Below are 17,675 nucleotides of genomic sequence, written 5' to 3'. Positions count from 1 at the left end.
GTTTGTGTGCTTTCTCCTTTGCTTGCAGACACTTGAGAGTTCCCTTGGCTCGGAGCCATTTTAGTTGGTGCTTTTTTTACCAAACCAAAATGTGAATTTGCCTTTGTTAAATTCCATTGTCCCTCCTGTGCCCACGTGCTTCAGACACAACAGGAATTCAAACTATTGAGACTGCATTTCCAAATAACTTTGAAAAACCTTCAGTGGTTAAAGATGGACCAAAGGAGCAGAAACTCTTCTTTACTTTTCCACTGACCTATGTATATTTGAAATATAAATAACTAACCAGATAGATAGTTTTTCTTTTTAACACTTGCTCTTCATATACATAATTTTGATGTAAAAGGTGGTACATCTTTTGTACTAAAAATAAAATGCAAATTTGCAGAGCAAACACAATTTAAGCACTTCATTTATTGGCTGTGGGAGAAGGTCAATTTGATGTCCACCAAACATCCCTGCTCCCCACATTTTCAGACTGAAGAAATCTGTCACTGAAGGAATATGAACAGAATCAATCTGGAAGACTATAAAGTAATTAAAAATTTATCTGCAAATATTTTCCTGCAGCTGATGTATCACATACCATCTCGACTTCCAATTAATCAGCCTAATGAAATTTAGAATGGAGTTTACAGATAGTCAACAACTCAATACATATCATTAAAAAAGAGAACCAAAATCTGGCACAAACTGAGCACAGAGCTCACAGTGCACACATTTGGACTGGACATTGCCTGCTTTCTGTGACCATGGCAGCTGCAGGACAGAGGTCATGTGCAGGTCTAAGGAGACAGAGGAACACCCAGAGCAGTTCTTGAAATGGATTTGGTACTATTTTGGTTGATGTTTTACAGGTGTGCTATCACTGCTGGTACTCAGTGACCCTTAAAGAGATAAATAAGCACAAACTGCCTGTCAAGGGGTCAAACTTCACACTACAGACAGGAGCTGGGGCTGTCAGGGCACACATCCTCCTGTCCTGTTCACCTGCTGGGGCTGCAGGGTCAGGACATGCCCTGGTCCACAGACACAGAGAGCAGCAGGACAGAGGAGGAACCTGTTGCTTCTCCTGTGACCCAGCTGCCAGGTAAAGTCTTCAAATCACACCCAGACAAGTTTGAAGCCTGGGGGTCAGGGGATGAGAGGGTGCAAGGGTGGAAATAATGACTGTAAGAACCTGGCAATAGAAGCCCCTTCCCAAACAAGGAAAATTCACAGTTTTTGTTAGGCTGCAGTGACTCAGCATCACCTCTGGAGTCGTTAGAGATGTCAGAAAGGAAACAAAGTTCTGGAACAAGAAACATAATTTACAAGTGGATGTTTTAAGCCAAGCATAATGCTGGAGTTTTGCTTCAACAGCTTGGGGAGAGCTGGCATCTCATTCCCAGCTCTGCAGCAGACTCCTTTGCAACCAGCATCACTTCCTCACTTTCACCACCTGGGAACTGACTTCCCTAAGGCAGGATGCTGGGAAATTCAGTAAGAAGTGTTTCAGTGTTTTCCAGTATACAGCAGCATCAGACTGGAAGGCCCTTCTTGACATTCCTGCTGGGAAATTCCAGCCAAAGGCAGGGAGGAAGGGAAGGAGCAAGATGGTGTTGCCTGTGTTTAAGCAAATAAGAAGTTAGACCTTGAATAGCCACAAGGAATGAAACAAAAAAGCAGAACAAAGCACCAAGAGCACAGTGATGCCTTAAAAAGAAAAAAAAAAAAACCAAACCACACACAAGTGCAGAAATAGAGGAACTAAACCAGCAAAAAGTTCTACCATTGGATTAATTCAGAAATGTACTCTACTAAAATGCACACAAAAGGTTTTATCACAAAACCAGTTGAAGTCCACTGTATTTCAACAATAGGTTTATTTTAAGAAACATAACATGACATTAAGTAAAAATGCAAAATTGTGCAATTATGGCAAAATGTTTAAAAATCCACACATTTGCCCTCAGAGGACTACAGTACTTCTTACTAACATACCTGAGCACTGAATGTTGGATGCCATTTCTAAACAGCCTTATGAACAGGGAGCTCTTCAACTTCTTGTAGAACATACACACACTGCATGTTTGGTGCACCAAAACTGCTTTTAGTTCTTCTAAGCTTTACTGATGGAATTAAGTGGAAATTACAAAATGTTTCCTCCTAAAGTAACTAATAATTTTGGAAAAAAAGAGAGAGATTTACACTCACGCAAGTCCTTACAATGCTAGAAATTCATTTAATAAAGGGAAATAAATGAATGAAGAAAAAATACCCAATGGGGAAAAATGTACAGATTACTGTTTAAATATTATCAGTACCTTTGGTGCAATCATTTTATTTCTTTTCTTTTTTTTTTTTTTTCTTTTTTTTTTTTCTTTTTTTTTTTGTGCTGTGCAAGTTCACCTAAGCCTGACTCTAAAGCAGAACTTTACCAGGAATCTGACTTTCAGCAAAATGTAGAAGCATTTAAGAACTGGCAAAATGTCACAGCTACATTACTGTCTCAACAAACTCCTCATGCAAAAGATTAAGTATATTCTACTCCCACGGCAAGTTCCAGGATTTAGCTTTTAAACACATTACAGACTTGGATCACACCCTCAGTTTGAATGGTTAAACAGAATGGAGATCTTCATACTTTTAGTGCAGATAAAACAAAATGAACAAACCTACTGCAGAATGAACCACAGCATATTGTACTTCTATACATCACATGACCAGTCAAATTGCTAACTCAATTCTAGTTCATAGTTTCAAGTAATATATTGAAATTTGTTCTACTAAATAAATATAGAAGATTGTCAAAAAGCAGCAAGAAGTCTCGTAAATACTCAACCAAGCCTAAAAAAAACCCAAACAAAAAACAAAACAAACAAAAAAAACAAACAAGAAAAAGTTATGCAACACTTTGCAAAAAAAAAAAAAATAGTTTTACACACAAATGCAACACTGTTAGGGAGGGTGCTTCAGAAAGTTTGCAGCTAGAGGCCTACAACAGCGCAAAGAGAGCTAGCCAAGGACTAAGGAGAATTTTAAAAATCAAATCAGTTGTATTTTTTTAAAAAAAACCCTCTTACTCTTGGCTATGGGTCTATGTCAAAGAGTATCCTGAAGAAAACTAAACAAAGAAACAACACACCTCAACACTGTTGGAAAATGCAGTTTCAGCAAGAACTGTCAACTTGAGAAAAAAAAAAAAAAAAATGCAGGTGCTCACATTTGAAAGAAGTGGTTTGGTGAGCCTCTGGAAGATGAGGTATGTAATGCAAAGAGGCCTTGTTGTGTTGTTTTGTTTTTCTTTTCACAGTTTTTTTTGTTGGTTTGTTTTTGCCTTTTTAAACTTTTTTGTTCAAGAATTCAGAAACAGAACCAGGAGAGTTATTTTCATGCATTAGGAAGATTCCATTTGGGACCAGTAAGACCACAGAATAAACTAACATGATCTAAATCCTCAGCCATGCCCCGGGGATAAACAATGAACTAAATATTTGGCTTACTGAAACATCAGCTGTTAAGCCAGATAATGGTAAGCACTTAGAGCCAGAGATGGCCACTGCCATTTCAAGTTAACTGGTTGAGTTCAGTAAATAGGGAAGAGTAAGATAACAACCACAGCTCTGCAAAAGTTAGAGCTGTAAGAAATTAAACCTGGCAAATTACAGCCTAATTACACCTATAACAAAATTATAGGTGTTCCAGGACTCCTCTTTTCCCTTCTAAGTCCAGTTTTCACTGCTGAAATAAGAGGTTGAACTTGGAATTTATTTGCTTCTTTGAAACTAAGCAAAATGTTAAACACAGAGAAAAGTGTTGCAGTCCAGTGGAACCTCATTCTGTATTTGTATCTAAGATAACTTTAAGCCATGGGTATTTATTGTCAATGTTGCTTTAATACACTGCATAATGAAGACAGCTCAGTAGTGCAAATTTTCACATTACAGATCACACTGACACAGGTGGTTTCTGAGAGCTTGACTGCAGGGAGAAATGAAAAAACAACTTGTAAAGTTAAGCCACACTCTTCCAAATTACTGGAGCATGTGCCAACTCTGCACACAGCCTTTGACTTCAATGGAGACAGAATGCACACGAAAAGGAAAAAAAAAAATATTCCATATTATTAAGGCCATATCCTGTCACCACTCTGTGCAAGAATCCCACTGCAGTAAAAATGTTAAGTTAAAAAAGACAATATGATGACAGGACAGGGCCTGAGGACAGACACACACTCTGTGAAAAATAATAGGCTGTCTTAAACAGGAGCATAAGGCTATCCCATTTCAGACAAACAAGTATTAAAAATGTACTAGCACCATCAACTTTTGGGTTAAAGCCCTTTATGGGATGAAAAAAATATTCAAGCAGTGTTTAAAAAAAGTTTTTACAGCACTAAGTGGCAGAAAATAGGTGTTGGGATTCTTTTTTCCCCCCTATAATTAAGCAGAATTTTAACAACAAAAATAAATCCACAGACAGGAAGTGGTACAGTAATCTGAACAGGCCTCCACCTGGGCCAAAAGGTACTCCATGTTCCAATTCTGTCTTGAGTATTTGCACAAACAACATCACAAACATCTTAGCAAACTTCAAAAACAGTACAAAAAAAAAATCATTATGAATCAGAATCTACCATTCCTCTACATCGTTTCAATCTAAAGTTAAAAAAAAAAAATAATAATTAGAAACAAAACCAGAATTAGTGATATTGCCTCAATTCAATTTTTACCCGTATTTAAAAAAAAAAAAAAAGAGAAAAAAAAAGTCACTTCCAAACATCTTGGACATCCTTAGCTACTAATGCTAGATTTTCTTTCACTGTAGTGCATAGTGATCCTGGCTCTTCCACTTAATTTGCTCTTACCACAAAAACACCCTTCTTAGGATGGCATGATTAAGTGTTTACCAGGAAAAAAAAAATGCTGATAATTGCACTTTGTAACCTCCTTCTTATTTCCCAGGAAAATATCAGTAAATAAGAAACTGAATCAGTAATTCCCTCCCCAGACTGCAACCTTTAAAGAGCACCCGTCCCCGTGTTCAAAAAAACTGTCTGTTTCAGATTACAATAAATACTGACAGAATTTCTTTGTTTTCTTTAAGATGTGTTTTCTCTAGCATCGGATTACCACTGAAATCACTAAGGCCTGTTACTGAAAAAAAAAAAAAAAAAAAAAAAAAAAAAAAAAAAAAAAAGAAAAGAAAAAAAAAAACTTAAATAACTTTCTGAAGACACTGCGGATACAATTTAGCAACAACACATTCAAAATGCCGGCCTAAATCCCAGAGCCTGTCTGGAGTCTCATAGACTTTCTGCCACTGGTCAGTAACCTCATCATACTGGTAGAGAGAATTCTTCCTGGTGGTTCTGAAAACGTGCTCTTCAACAGTGACTTGAGTAGCTCTGACAAAGAGGTGGAGTTTGTTTTTGAGGAGGACGAGTTTGATGTAGGGGTTGATGGACTGATCACAGGGGAAGTCTTTTTTTCGAGTCCACTTGTTCTGCTCTATGTCATAGGCCTCTACAGTAAACATACGTTGGTGGTTTCCACAGGTGCCAGCTATGTAGTAGATGGAGTCATTGTATACAGTTCCCAAGCCTTGGATTCTAGGCACAGTCATTGGGGTCAAAAATCCCCAATAATCCTTCTGGGGATCATAGCAGAGAAAAAATTCCCCTGAAAAGAGAGAGGAAAAATAAAACATAACTTATGCTTCGTTTCCAGAACAGCAGCTCTAAAAGGTATGTTCTTCCACAGACAGAAATGGTCTAACAACTTTTAAAAGCCTTGATCCCATATAAAATAAAAAAAAACAAAACAAAACCCTAACACCATTCTTCCGAGTGCATTACAAAAATAGTGTGAATAAAAACTACTTTAAGTTGCTATTCCAGATGTATAAAAAGAGGGAATTTGAAGCATATCAGAAATACAATGTTTTACATATTTCCTAGCCACTTCTAAAACCATACTTAATAATTCAGGACAAAACCTCTCAAAATTCAAAAACATTGAAATGTCAACTATTTTTTCATTAGCACTTTCCCAACACATCACCTACAGACTGGGGGGGCTCAGAATTCAGTGCCTGGAAGTTGTTAAACTTGAGGAAATTGTCTTGTACTACACACAGGTTTTGAAGCATTACAACAATATTAATAGTGTGAATAAAAACTAACTTGAGTTGCTATTCAAGCTGTATAAAAAGAGGGAATTTGAAGCACATCAGAAATACAATGTTTTACATATTTCCTAGCTACTTCTAAAAGCATACTTAATCATTTGGGACAAAACCTTTCAAAATTCCTTTCAAAATTCAAAATTGTTGAAATGTCTCAATAATTTTTTCATTAGCACTTTCCCAACACATCACCTACAGACTGGGGGGGCTCAGAATTCAGTGCCTGGAAGTTGTTAAACCTGAGGAAATTGTCTTGTATTATACACAGTTTTTGAAACATTACAAAAATAGTGTGAATAGCAACTACTTTGAGTTGCTATTCCAGCTGTATAAAAAGAGGGAATGTGAAGCACATCAAAAATACAATGTTTTACATATTTCCTAGCTACTTCTAAAACCATACCTAATCATTTGGGACAAAACCCTTCAAAATTCCTTTCAAAATTCAAAACTGTTGAAATGTCTCAACTATTTTTTCATTAGCACTTTCCCAACACATCACCTACAGACTGGGAGGGCTCAGAATTCACTGCCTGGAAGTTGTTAAAGCTGAGGAAATTGTCTTGTACTACACACAGATTTTGAAGCTACTTCTATCAGGTGGTTGGGTTGATCTGCTTAAAAGGATGCCAGGTGAATACTTGGATGAAGCTACTGATTCAGAGTTATTTTTGTGGTTAGGGTATAAAACACTTCTTCTGTTGACTGCATCTACAGACTGTAGGTAATGGAACTTAGACTGAAAGTTCATGCTCTGCAAACTTCATGAAAAGTACAAAGATAAAGACCACTTTGTCTTTTGTAAAGCACAGGGAAAAAAAAAAAGCCTAACATCTGCCAAATATTTGTATAATTCAAATCACACACAGTTTCACGTGATTATTTTAAGAGCTGTAACCAAACTGCTGTGTAATTGAGCACTTCAACTATAACAAAAAATAGAAAAATAGAGTAAAATGGGTGGAACGTAGCTTAGGAAATTAAGTCTTACAGATAATACCTTTTTTGATTATTCACTTCTGTTCCACAGTGTAATCTCCTACAACTGATGCTTGTGCTCTGGTGGCATTTTAATACTTTTACCAAGCCTCACTGACTACTGCAAAATCATGAGCTTTCTCTAGAAAAATGACAAATTTTTTTATACCACTTCAGTGCAACTTAATCAAGGTTTTACCCACCACACTCAAATAAAAAAGTTTCCTGTTTTCCATAACTCCAATCTTTCTAATTTGCTGGTTAGCACAGTGGAACAGTTTGCTTATTTATATGAGCATCAAGTTGTCATTTAAACCACTGAAGCACAGAATTACTGCAGCTAAAATTTGTAAACAAGACACACTGTTATTCCACAGTTTATAATAACAACCACTTTTTAGCACTTCTAAGAAGCATTTAAAGGATGCACAAATACTCCTCAGTTAATATTCCTCAGTTAAATACTGCTCAGCATTCCTTTGAAGCCATCTAAAGCAGATGTCTCACCCAACAGAACAGACATATTGAGAAAACTTATCAGAATTATTTAAACAGAATTAATTAAAGCCACAACCACCAAGAGCTAAAACTGATAAAAAGCAGAAAAAAAAAACTCTCTACAACTCCAGCAGAAGCCCACCAACCTTACTGAGTGGCAGGAGATCAAGTTGATGACTTCTGGTAAATAACAATGACCTTACAGTATTCTCTACCCTGTTTCTTTCCTGTGGTCCAGCTTTGTATGGAGAGTGACCCAAAGAGGGAGCTGGTATGGGTCTAAGATTCCAGCTTCTCTAAGTGTTTCTAGAGATGACCCTTACCAAAAAATAACCATGACTTTCCACTTCTTGGACTTACTAGAGCTCCACAGACCACTCTCTTCACTTTGTAAGTGTAGATTGCTATATGGCTCATGCACACATCCAAATATTTATTTTATGTAAGATCTTTATAACAAAACAAAGGGAAGAACAAATATTTGACCAGTCCCCTTCTTTGTATTAATTTAAGAATAACTATCTAATGTACAAATAAGCCTGATCATTTACCAGAAGAAAGGATGTAGAAGCAGCACTATAGGTACTGACCAAAGAAAGAGAGCTCACTAGAAAGTGATTAATTATCTTCCCTAGTTTCTAGGGTGACTTCAAAAAGTCAATAGGTCAGGAAGTGAAGTCCCACAGTGGTTACCTGAATTTTACAATTCACTAAGAATACAGACACCAGGAATTTTCACAGCTTTAGCCAAATAAAATTCCAAGTGCCTTGTCATAGGACAATATATTTTCTTCAACACCAGTGCACTTCACACAGCTAAGGAAGATTAAATAAGGAAATCTTCACAGTGAAAATTAATATACCATTGACTTACAGCAGCACCAAAACTGCCATTTTTGCAGTTACCACAACTTGGTGCCACATTCCCTGGGCATGAGAATCTCCCTCTTCTTGCTCACTGCTCTTTTTTGCCTTCCTCCCACATCCTTGTCCCAGGGCTCTCCTTTAAGCATCCAGGAGAGTTGGGTTTTCTAAGGTGCTCCAGGAGAGTGCAGACAGTCAGACTGAACAATCCCACTACCAACAAAACACCACGTTGTGTTCAGTCAGACTGAACAATCCCACTACCAACAAAACACCACGTTGTGTTCAGTCAGACTGAACAATCCCACTACCAACAAAACACCACGTAGTCAGTCAAACCACCTTACCCTGTAAAACATAGATGTTATCCTTATATTCCACAGCACTATGAAACTCCATTGCTACAGGCATGGGACAGACAGCTGTCCAACAGTTCTCTCTGCTGTCATAACACTCCACAGACTTGAGTGAGTTTCTCCCATCTCCTTCATAAACACGACCACCTATTGCATACAGTTTACCACAGCAATGAACCAATTTGCAGCCTATCCTGGCTCGCAGCAGAGGAGCTTTTGGGATCCACCTGTTGCCAGAGTGATCATACATCCAAAAATCACTCTCTGCTCTGTGGTCAATGGAGACCTCGCTGCTGCTCGGCCTGTAACCACCCGCAATATAAATATCATTATCAGGAGATACAAGAATTCCAACCTCCCTCAAGTCATTTGGTGGCTTGCATAGTTTAAACACTCTCCCTGTGACCGAATCTAAACAAGGCACTGTTTGCTTCTTTCCTGAGTGTTTGTGGGCAGCATCAAAGCAAATGATCATCTCAGAAGCAGTCATCCCAAGACGCTGTGTGTAGCCATTGGCACTAGGTTGTCCCTTTTGTACACAGCTTTTGGCCATAGCCTGTGCAAACATGGGAGGGATTTTCTCTAAAAATGTCTCTTCCAACAGAGGCATACGGATGCATTTGGCAAATATTTCTGGAAGGTGCACTTCTCTCTTATTCTGTTCGTGCTCAAACCACCTTATAATGCTGTCATAAACGTGTTCTTCCTTGTCTACATTTAAGTCATCACTGTCGAGTATGCTTATCAGTTGGTCTTTTCTCAGCTGAAGAAATTCCTGCTCTTTGGTGACACTCAGAAACTTTTTACGAATGTAGTCTTGGGACCTGTCTCTGAGCTCCTGATGGCCATAGTGATCAGCAAAGATGAACACCCCGATGGAGTTCTGTGGGTCCAAATGACTGATCATGTATTTAGCACACTGGTCTTGGATGGAAGGGATCTGGAAGATACTGGCTGCAGTGAACAAAGCTTGGACGTTGGCCTCTGTCAGCACGACTCTGGAGGTATATGCATAGTTCAATACTAAATGCATTGACTCTGCTTCAACACCAACGATACGAACTTCCTTCTGGGTGCTCTCTGTAAGGCCGCTAGTGAACATAGATCTACAAGAGAAAAGTAATTCAAATTCATTTCTCAGCACGGGTGGAATCATAGAATTGGCTGGGTTGGAAGGGACCTCAGAGATCATCAAGTCCAACCCTTGATCCACTACTGCTGCAGTTCCCAGCTCATGGCACTCAGTGCCACATCCACTCTCTTTTTAAATATCTCCAGACACGGAGAATCCACTACTTCCCTGGGCAGCCCATTCCAATGTCTGATCACCCTCTCCATAAAGAAATTCTTTCTAATATCCAACCTAAACCTTCCCTGGCACAACTTAAGACCATGCCCTCTTGTCTTGTTTAAAGTCGTCTGGCAAAAGAGACCAACCCCCCCCTGGCTCCAACCTCCTTTCAGGGAGTTGTAGAGAGTGATGAGGTCTCCCCTGAGCCTCCTCTTCTCCAGCCTGAACACCCCCAGCTCCCTCAGCCTCTCCTCATAAGGTCTGTGCTCGAGTCCCTTCACCAGCCTGGTTGCCCTCCTTTGGACCTGCTCCAGCACCTCAATCTCCTTCCTGAACTGGGGGGCCCAGAACTGGACACAGGACTCAAGCTGTGGCCTCACCAGGGCTGAGTACAGGGGCAGAATCACTTCCTTGGACCTGCTGGCCACGCTGTTCCTAATACAGGCCAGGATGCCATTGGCCTTCTTGGCCACCTGGGCACACTGCTGGCTCATGTTCAGCTTCCTGTCAATCCAGACTCCCAGGTCCCTTTCTGTCTGGCTACTCTCAGCTACTCTGTCCCCAGCCTGGAGCTCCCCATGGGGTTGTTGTGGCCAAAGTGCAGGACCCGGCACTTGGCCGTGTTGAAGCTCATCCCATTGCAATCAGCCCAACTCTCCAGTCTGTCCAGGTCCCTCTGCAGAGCCCTCCTGCCTTCCAGCTGATCCACACTCCCCCCCAGCTTAGTGTCATCTGCAAATTTGCTGATGATGGACTCAATCCCCTCATCTAAATCATCAATGAAGATATTGAACAGCACTGGGCCCAACACTGATCCCTGGGGGACACCACTGGTGACCGGCCGCCATTTTGATGCAGCCCCAGAAGAAAGGAAATGATGTTGCACAGCAAACCCGAGTGTGTTTGCACTTCTGTCAGCACCAATAGCTTCATCTCTGCTGTTACACTGTCCTTTTGGGTGCCAGAACTGGAGGTTGTTCTAGACTTCCTGCAGCAAAACGGGCAAGCTGGAATTTCTTGCTTAATGATCTCATTAACCCCATTAAAATTCACTCAGTTTACAAACAAAGCTCTTGGCATGGCCAAGTCTGTGCACTCAGCATTCAATGCTTTGCTTTATATCCATATCCCAGAATATTTAACTTTAAAAAGGAAACAAGTAGTTTAACTGTGCTGTTACTGTACCCAAGATATCCTCATATTATAGGAATTTTTGGTTGCTTGTTGTTTGGGTTTTTTTAAACCATATGACCTTTTTTCCCAATTAAACTCTCCTGTGATAAACAGAAACTGATAATTCAGTGATTTTAGGAAAAAAAACAACCTTTACTTACTAGGTGCACTACATTACTCATAGTTAAACAGAATATCAGCAATTTGGGGGTTTTGCTGATTTTCCTTTAATGGAAACAAGGCATAATTCTGCTTTTGATCACTATCAGAGCAACAGATAACTGTACCTGAAGTAAGGACTGATTGCAGCAAGAACATTCCTATGACAGGAGAATGTTTTCCCATGATCCACTTCCACCACAATATCTGTCAGTTGTCCTTCATCATACATGGTTTTAAGCTGCTGAAGAATACTACAGGCGTGGAAGGGGTCCATTCCACTGCTGACTGTGTTTGAAGCAGGAGTTCCGTTCAGTGTTTGTGAAAACTTACTTGGTTCTGCAAAGCAAAATTGAAACTGTTTAACCAAAGAGCAAATAAACAAACAGCCCTCAAAACAGACACCAAAAAACCCCATGCATGAGCAAGAATTACCACAAGTTCATACTCCCTCACTGACACCACCCAACAGCAAGACTAAAAATTTCAAGGGTGAGTAAAGATATAAAAGATACCTCAATTAAATTTTTATTTTCCTAAAGTACAAGTCAATTACTTTTAACCTGTAAAATTATATCTGTTAATATGAAGGAAAAAATAAAATATAAATAGTTCATATTTATTACACCTTCCCTACATATTTATTTCCTTCCCTTCTGTGGGAAGGAGTGAAATTAAGTCAAGAATCACACTTATAAACCAGGAAAAAATGCAGAATAAAATAAGAATAAAATAAGCCCCAACCTACACAAGTGTTACAAAAGCAGATGCATACACACACACTTCACACTGAAACAGGAACTGGCTACTCACTCATACAAGCAATAATTAGCAGGGTGGACTCACGAAAAAACAGCCCTAGAGTGAGCATGTTGGGCAACCAAAATTCAAATAAATTTGCATACACATCTGCATGTTCTCCTGTACAAATAGAACACAAATTACCCTTTCAAATTATCAGGTATGAAGCAGTGAGTATGTAAAGCACACGAAGTGAAGCACATGCTTCTAAGTAACATGTGATGTGTCTCAGGAAGCAAATCCCAAAGTGAAAATTGAGCAACGTCTCCAGCACAAAAAAAAAGTTTCGTAATAGCAACTTTTTTTTTTTGTTTTTTACGCAACAACAACAAAGGAAAGCTCGAAAGAAAAACACGAGGTGGTGAGAGCTGCAGATCAGGTAAAGCTGCTGACTGCAACAGAGAATGCTCCCAACACATTTTGGGCAACACAAAGCAGCAAAGAGGAGAGCAAACAACAACACTGGTGCTGAGCAGGAGATTTAAGTTCTAACTGGTGTGATCCACAGCAGTTACAATTTCTCTTACTCAGAATTCAGACAAAGCTGTGAGCACAGACACAACTAAACCATCAGGGATCTGCTCTGGGGCACACATTGCCCGTGGCAAGCTTGAGGCCAAATATTGTCAGTGTCTTTTCAAAGTGTTGTAGGAAAAAATCTTAAAAACACCTTTTTTTTTCTTATTTTTTTTTCCCCTCCCACAACTAGGCTGACCCCGCCCAAAAAAGGTCAGATCAGGAGAGTTTATCACAATAACTGAACACCAACACTCAAAACTAAGCAATCATTAGGAAAGGGGAGAATTTGTACTCGTTCAGAAACAATGTTAATCACTAGCAAGCAAATTCCAATTAAATAATAAATTGCTGTATCAGCTACAAGGTTTCCCACCTAGCAAAGTTTTGATGTACAAAAAAATGTGAAGAATCTGCTGCCCTAGAGAGTCCCATTTACTTTCTAACACTGAAAAAGAACTTTCTAACAGTTCTTCTCTGATCCTGTCAGTCACTCAGGCAATAAGCACATACAATTAGCTTCCAGCCCTGATGGACTCAACCAAGAACACTCATCCCCATAATCCAGTCTTTCTGTTTAAACCTTGACACTTTCCACATCACACTTTTCACTCTGTAAAACCTTCCCAGTCGTTTTAATCACTTCCATTTCCTCTCACCCCAAACGTTTCTTCCCCCTCTACTAACACTCCCCTCCCTTGCACCTCAAAATTTTATCTCTCCTCCTCCCAGACACCACCCCAAAACACCCTCCACGCTAATCTCCCAGCCAGCCACCCCTTCTCCACTCCCCACACCCACCCTCAGAGAACCCTTTCATTACAGACAACCCCACTCCACCCTCTGGGCTCAGCTCCCCTCACACACCACACAGCACAGGGGTGTCCCACCCAGAGCCCCCTCCTGCCCTAACAAAGCCCAGTCCCACCGCACCCCTCAATACACAGGCAACGCTCCCACCCCACACCCCCTTAACCCCATCACCCACAGCCCCCTCCCAGATCCCTTCCCCTGATATCCTTCCCATCCAGAACTCACTCCCTCCTCTTCAGACCCCTCACCCCAGCACCCCCACCCCCCCTGGGACCCCTCCGAGCCACCCCTCACCTCAGAGGCCCCGAGCACCCCTCTCTCTCCCCACGGAGCATCCCCACACACAGCCCTCAGCAGAAAGGCCCCAACCCCCTCTCCTCAGCGTCCCCCCCTCTCCCAGAGGAGCCCCTCAGCACACCAGGCCCCACCTCCCCTCAGCAGCCACCGCTCCCCGGGCTCCCCACCTCACAGGCCGCTCCCGCCCCTTTCCCCCCACCCCGGTACCGCGGCCGCACCGACCTCCTAACGCTGCCATTCTCGGGGGCCCCGCTCCGGCAGCGGGAGAAGGGGGCGGCCCGAGAGGAAATGTCACCGCCGCTGCTTCCCCTTCCAGCCGCTCCCTCTCCGCGCTCCGCTTACTCCCGCGGAAGCCAACCCCGCTCCTGCCACCCGCCAACCTGGGACGCGCTGATTGGCTGCGGGACCCGCTGCCTGCTGGGAAATGTAGTGCTGGAGGCATGGGGAGCACCGCCCCTGCCGCGCGGGGCATGCCGGGAGTTGTAGTTCTACCCGCGTGGGGATGCTGGGAGTCGTAGTTCCCAGGAGGAGGCGCGGAGGGCGGGCCGCGCCCGTCGCCTAGCAACGAGGAGAGAGCGCCTCAGGGCGGAGCCGCCATCTTGGGGCCTGCAGGCAGGGGTCTGTGGGGACCCTTTGGGGTAGTTGTCCCGGAGTGAGTTCAGCTCCAGTGAGACCCGGGAGAAAGGGCCTCTCCGTATGAATAAAATAAAGCCCCTGCAGCTCCTGTCTGATCAGGCTTTGTGCTGACTTTCTTTGTGTCTCCTAAACCCCCCCTTGCCCTGAACTCGCAAGGAGGGGTCGGAGGTGACACCCTAAAAGCTGTCTGGGGACAGCAGCCAGCGTGACAGCTACCGGGAAAACACCAGAAAAAGGGAAAAAAAAAAAAAGCCTGCCCCTTTTCCTTGCCTTGCAAGGGCACAGTCAGGGGCAAGGCAGCATCTGGACACAAGGCCCTGAGCTGTGCGAGGCTGAATGGGCCTTTATCAAAAGTCCACCTCATCAGCTACTTAATCTGCAAGCTCGACATGCCAGGGGTCTTTCTGCTTTTCCCAGTGTTTGTACTCCCCAGAACTCTCCCAGATCTCCCAGTAGCAGTCCTGCCTGGAAAGCAGCTGAACAGCTCCAGCAGACAAGCAACTGGTTTGTTGCAAATGACCTTTTAAGATCAACAAAGAATGTTTTGCTCTCCATCCCAGAGATGAAGTGGCTGATAGCCACTGGCTTTTCCAGCTTTCTGCAGGAACTACCCCCTGGTTTCATTCCTGGGAACTGAGTCATGAGCAGAGGTTTGCTGTGGAAGAGTTGTTTTGGTCTTTGTGAAACACAATGAAAGAAGAATTAATAATGGGAGGATTCTGAAGTCCATCCTTTTTTTCTGGGTTTGTTGTGGGTTTTCTTCGCTCCTATTTTTCTTCATCAAATCAGCTTTAAATACAACTTTTCAGCTTTTAGATGGGTCGTTCCATCCAGAAAATAGAATGCAGTGTTTTAAAAAATACATTTCCTTCTAGCTCTCAGAAATAACGTGGCATATGTACATAAACAATACTGGATAGCAGATGAATTTAAAGGCAAGAATAGTACCATCCAGTGCCACCTGACTGCTGCTGCTGTGGTTTTGCTCTCACTTGAAAGGCACAGCTCTTCCCTAGCTGAGCAATTATCAGTGGCATCCAGGCTGCTGTCGATAGTAATGCCACAACGATACAGGAATGATGGAGCCCCTGATGAAGGAGGTGTAAAAGAAAATAGAACTTCACGTCTGCAAATCGATTCTGCAGTTTTCCAATCTCCCCATTCAGCGATGTGAAATTGTCCCCAGGAATGTAAAACGAAGGGAAGGAGAATCTCTCCACTCTTACCTTTTAGCAAATGGCACTGCCTGATGCAGTTCATTTCCTTTGGTGTGGGCACTTGGCCCCGGTTGGATTAGTGTTCAGGTACAGAAGTGAAATGAGGAATGTTTTTAAATAGAGATTCCACGTTGAAACAGTCTTCTGGAACACAAGCTTGTCTTGAAAGAGCTTAGCTCTGTCAGGTTTTTGGTGAAGCAAACAAATTACCACACAAACAGGTTTGAATTCTCTTTAAAAGTCATTTATAGCAGCACTATTTCTTAGTCTGAAGTCTTTCTCAGGTGAAATACTTCACATCCCCCATTGCCCTCTCTGGAAACCTTCCTGCACTGCCCATGGGGAAGCCCAGGGACTTGGCTTTTTCATATAATTTGTTGGATCTCTCAGGTGCAAAATAAAAACCCCACTGCCTGTGCAAGCTGCTCCAAAATCTGTAGCAGTCACCCAGCACGTCAAAGTGAGGTGTTATAAATGGCATTTTCATTGCACACAAACATTAGGACAAATTATTTCAGCAACTGCAAGACGCTTAGTGAGTTCCAGCTCCCTTTCCTTCTGCCACATCCTTTCTCCTGTTGTTGTTTTGCCTGGAAAGAGGAGCAGGCCCAGTATTTTGTGCAGAGAAATACAAGTCAGAATACAAGTCAGAAATACATGTCAGAGAAATACAAGTCTTGGCTTGATGCTTCCAATAGTTCATAGAATCATAGAATTAGCCGGCTTGGAAGGGACCTCAGAGATCATCTAGTCCAACCCTTGACCCACCGGAGCAGTTGCTAGACCATGGCACTGAGTGCCACATCCAGTCTTTTTTTAAATGTCTCCAGGGACGGAGAATCTACCACCTCCCCGGGCAGTCCATTCCATAGCCTGATCACCCTCTCCGTGAAGAAATTCTTTCTAATATCTAACCTAAACCTCCCCTGGCACAACTTAAGACTGTGTCCTCTTGTCTTGTTGAAGGTCGTCTGTGAAAAGAGTCCAGTTCCCACCTCGCTACAGCCTCCTTTCAGGTAGTTGTAGACAGCAATGAGGTCTCCCCTGAGCCTCCTCTTCTTCAGGCTGAACAGCCCCAGCTCTCTCAGCCTCTCCTCATAGGGCCTGTGCTCGAGTCCCTTCACCAGCCTGGTTGCCCTCCTTTGGACCTGTTCCAGGACCTCTACATCCTTCTTAAACTGATCAGATAATTTGGTTTCATGGATTTTGCCTTCCCAGGAGACAATGAGGAGGTGTAAAGCCCTTAGAGATACATTGATACAAATCTCTTTATCAATATACTAATAAGTTTTGGCTGCATGTTTTTTTTTTATTCTTTTTGCCAGCAATGCTTCTGACACTGGTGATACCATTTTAAAATTTTGCAAGACTCTGAAATGTCCTGGTTATTGAGGGACCAGAATGCTTTCACTTGTGCTTTAATTTCACACCTACTTCATAATTTCTGCAGATACAGCTTGAAAACACACAGCTGAAAACACTTGATGGAGAAAATTTTTTTTTCCCCATTTGATATTCCAAAGGTTCAAAAACAAAGACAAAATAATATCAACTGAGAAGGAACACAGAGTCCATGTTTGTCTTTTATAAGTGATTAGAAACATTGCCCCCCCTTTTGAACTCAAAACTGGCACTGTTTGTTCTGGGATTCTTGCCTTCAGAGTCAAGATTGTCTTAGTCATAAATCAAGAAGAGGGGAAGGAAAAAGCTTCAGGAGAAAATTAACAAAATGCACACTTTTTCAGATAATTGAGGACTTAGAAAATAGCACAAAAAATGTTTGAACAAGCAATGAAGCTCCTGAAAGAGTTTACCTTCATTACACTTAGAGAACAAGTTAATTAGGAAACTTTAACTCATCTGCCTTCAATACAGGGACAAACAGAGCATCAAATCTTCAGCAAATTT

The 17,675-nt window shown here is 41.8% G+C and overlaps 1 protein-coding gene across 1 annotated transcript; it reads right to left on the bottom strand.

Moving 5' to 3' along the window:
• Positions 1-1,846: 1,846 nt before the first annotated feature.
• On the bottom strand, positions 1,847-14,237 carry KBTBD8 (kelch repeat and BTB domain containing 8). Its single transcript, XM_030458588.1, has 4 exons — positions 14,137-14,237; positions 11,616-11,826; positions 8,856-9,970; positions 1,847-5,663 (listed from the first exon to the last, which is right to left on the bottom strand). The coding sequence occupies exons 1-4, from the start codon at positions 14,150-14,152 to the stop codon at positions 5,200-5,202; spliced, it is 1,806 nt and encodes a 601-aa protein (XP_030314448.1). The 5' UTR covers positions 14,153-14,237; the 3' UTR covers positions 1,847-5,199.
• Positions 14,238-17,675: the final 3,438 nt, after the last annotated feature.

The sequence above is a fragment of the Calypte anna genome, chromosome 12 (assembly GCF_003957555.1).
Source record: "Calypte anna isolate BGI_N300 chromosome 12, bCalAnn1_v1.p, whole genome shotgun sequence".
Classification (NCBI taxonomy): Eukaryota; Metazoa; Chordata; class Aves; order Apodiformes; family Trochilidae; genus Calypte; species Calypte anna.
Note: the sequence above shows the minus strand (reverse complement) of the source record. Positions and strands in the feature narration are given on the sequence as shown.

Coding starts and splice junctions, on each gene's coding strand:
- KBTBD8 (XM_030458588.1), bottom strand. Junction 9,971..11,615: donor GCAATCAGTCCTTACTTCAG/GTACAGTTATCT, acceptor TTTCTCTTGTAG/ATCTATGTTCACTAGCGGCC. Junction 5,664..8,855: donor TAACATCTATGTTTTACAGG/GTAAGGTGGTTT, acceptor CTCTCTTTTCAG/GGGAATTTTTTCTCTGCTAT.